The sequence below is a fragment of the Penaeus monodon genome, chromosome 22 (assembly GCF_015228065.2).
Source record: "Penaeus monodon isolate SGIC_2016 chromosome 22, NSTDA_Pmon_1, whole genome shotgun sequence".
In the NCBI taxonomy this organism is placed as follows: domain Eukaryota; kingdom Metazoa; phylum Arthropoda; class Malacostraca; order Decapoda; family Penaeidae; genus Penaeus; species Penaeus monodon.
The window spans coordinates 21,398,168-21,398,861 of NC_051407.1; the positions used below are offsets into that span (position 1 = coordinate 21,398,168).

Sequence of the window (694 nt, forward strand, 5' to 3'; positions counted from 1 at the left end):
TCATTATAAACTTTGAGTTCCTTTTTTCTGGAACTTGTTTTCAAGAGATTAAGGTATAACAAATACCAATACCCAAAAAATGTAAGGCAATATATTATCTTAACATTTTCAGCCAATATGCACACCAACTAATTTAAGTCTTGATTATGATTATGATTGATTTTTGCGTATTTGTATAGAAGTATAGTGTCTGTATCATATAATGTTCTCTTTCTATATTTCAGGAGTAATAGTCTTGGGCATGAAGAAGTGCAAAGTGGTGAGGCAGAGCAGGACGGGAGGCAGTGGCCATCCCAACATCAAGGTGGAGATATGAAACGCGCAGCTGCCCAGCTCATAGAAAAATATTACTTCCAGCTGACTGATGGATGCGGTAATCCAAATTGTGACAATCCCAACTGTGCATCCTCTGGCAAGGTAAGTGGAGTCTGCAAATAAAGAGCACATTCTCATTGTGTTGGTTTGAACCAGGATGTCCTTGGCTTATTCAAATTTTAGTTACTGGCATTTTTATTGAGTCTTGGATTGACAGTGGTATTTTGAAATTTAATAGTTTTTAAAATTATTATTTTAAAGTACATAGTATCATTAGACATAATGAACAAATATTGCAATGTGGCAAATGTGCCATATAGTTGTTTTGGAATGCTACCATGAGTAATAGTAGCTATTCAAATAATTTATACTTCCTTAT

At 34.4% G+C, this 694-nt stretch overlaps 1 protein-coding gene across 1 annotated transcript in view; it reads left to right on the forward strand.

Moving 5' to 3' along the window:
- LOC119587590 (ubiquitin-protein ligase E3A-like) overlaps positions 1 to 417 on the forward strand; it is a gene marked incomplete at its 3' end in the record, with an annotated part of 4,418 nt that extends 4,001 nt beyond the window's left edge. The window contains 1 exon segment of the mRNA XM_037936302.1: positions 225 to 417. Within this exon segment, the coding sequence (XP_037792230.1) occupies positions 225 to 417 (193 nt within the window).
- Between the last annotated feature and the right edge of the window lie 277 nt (positions 418 to 694).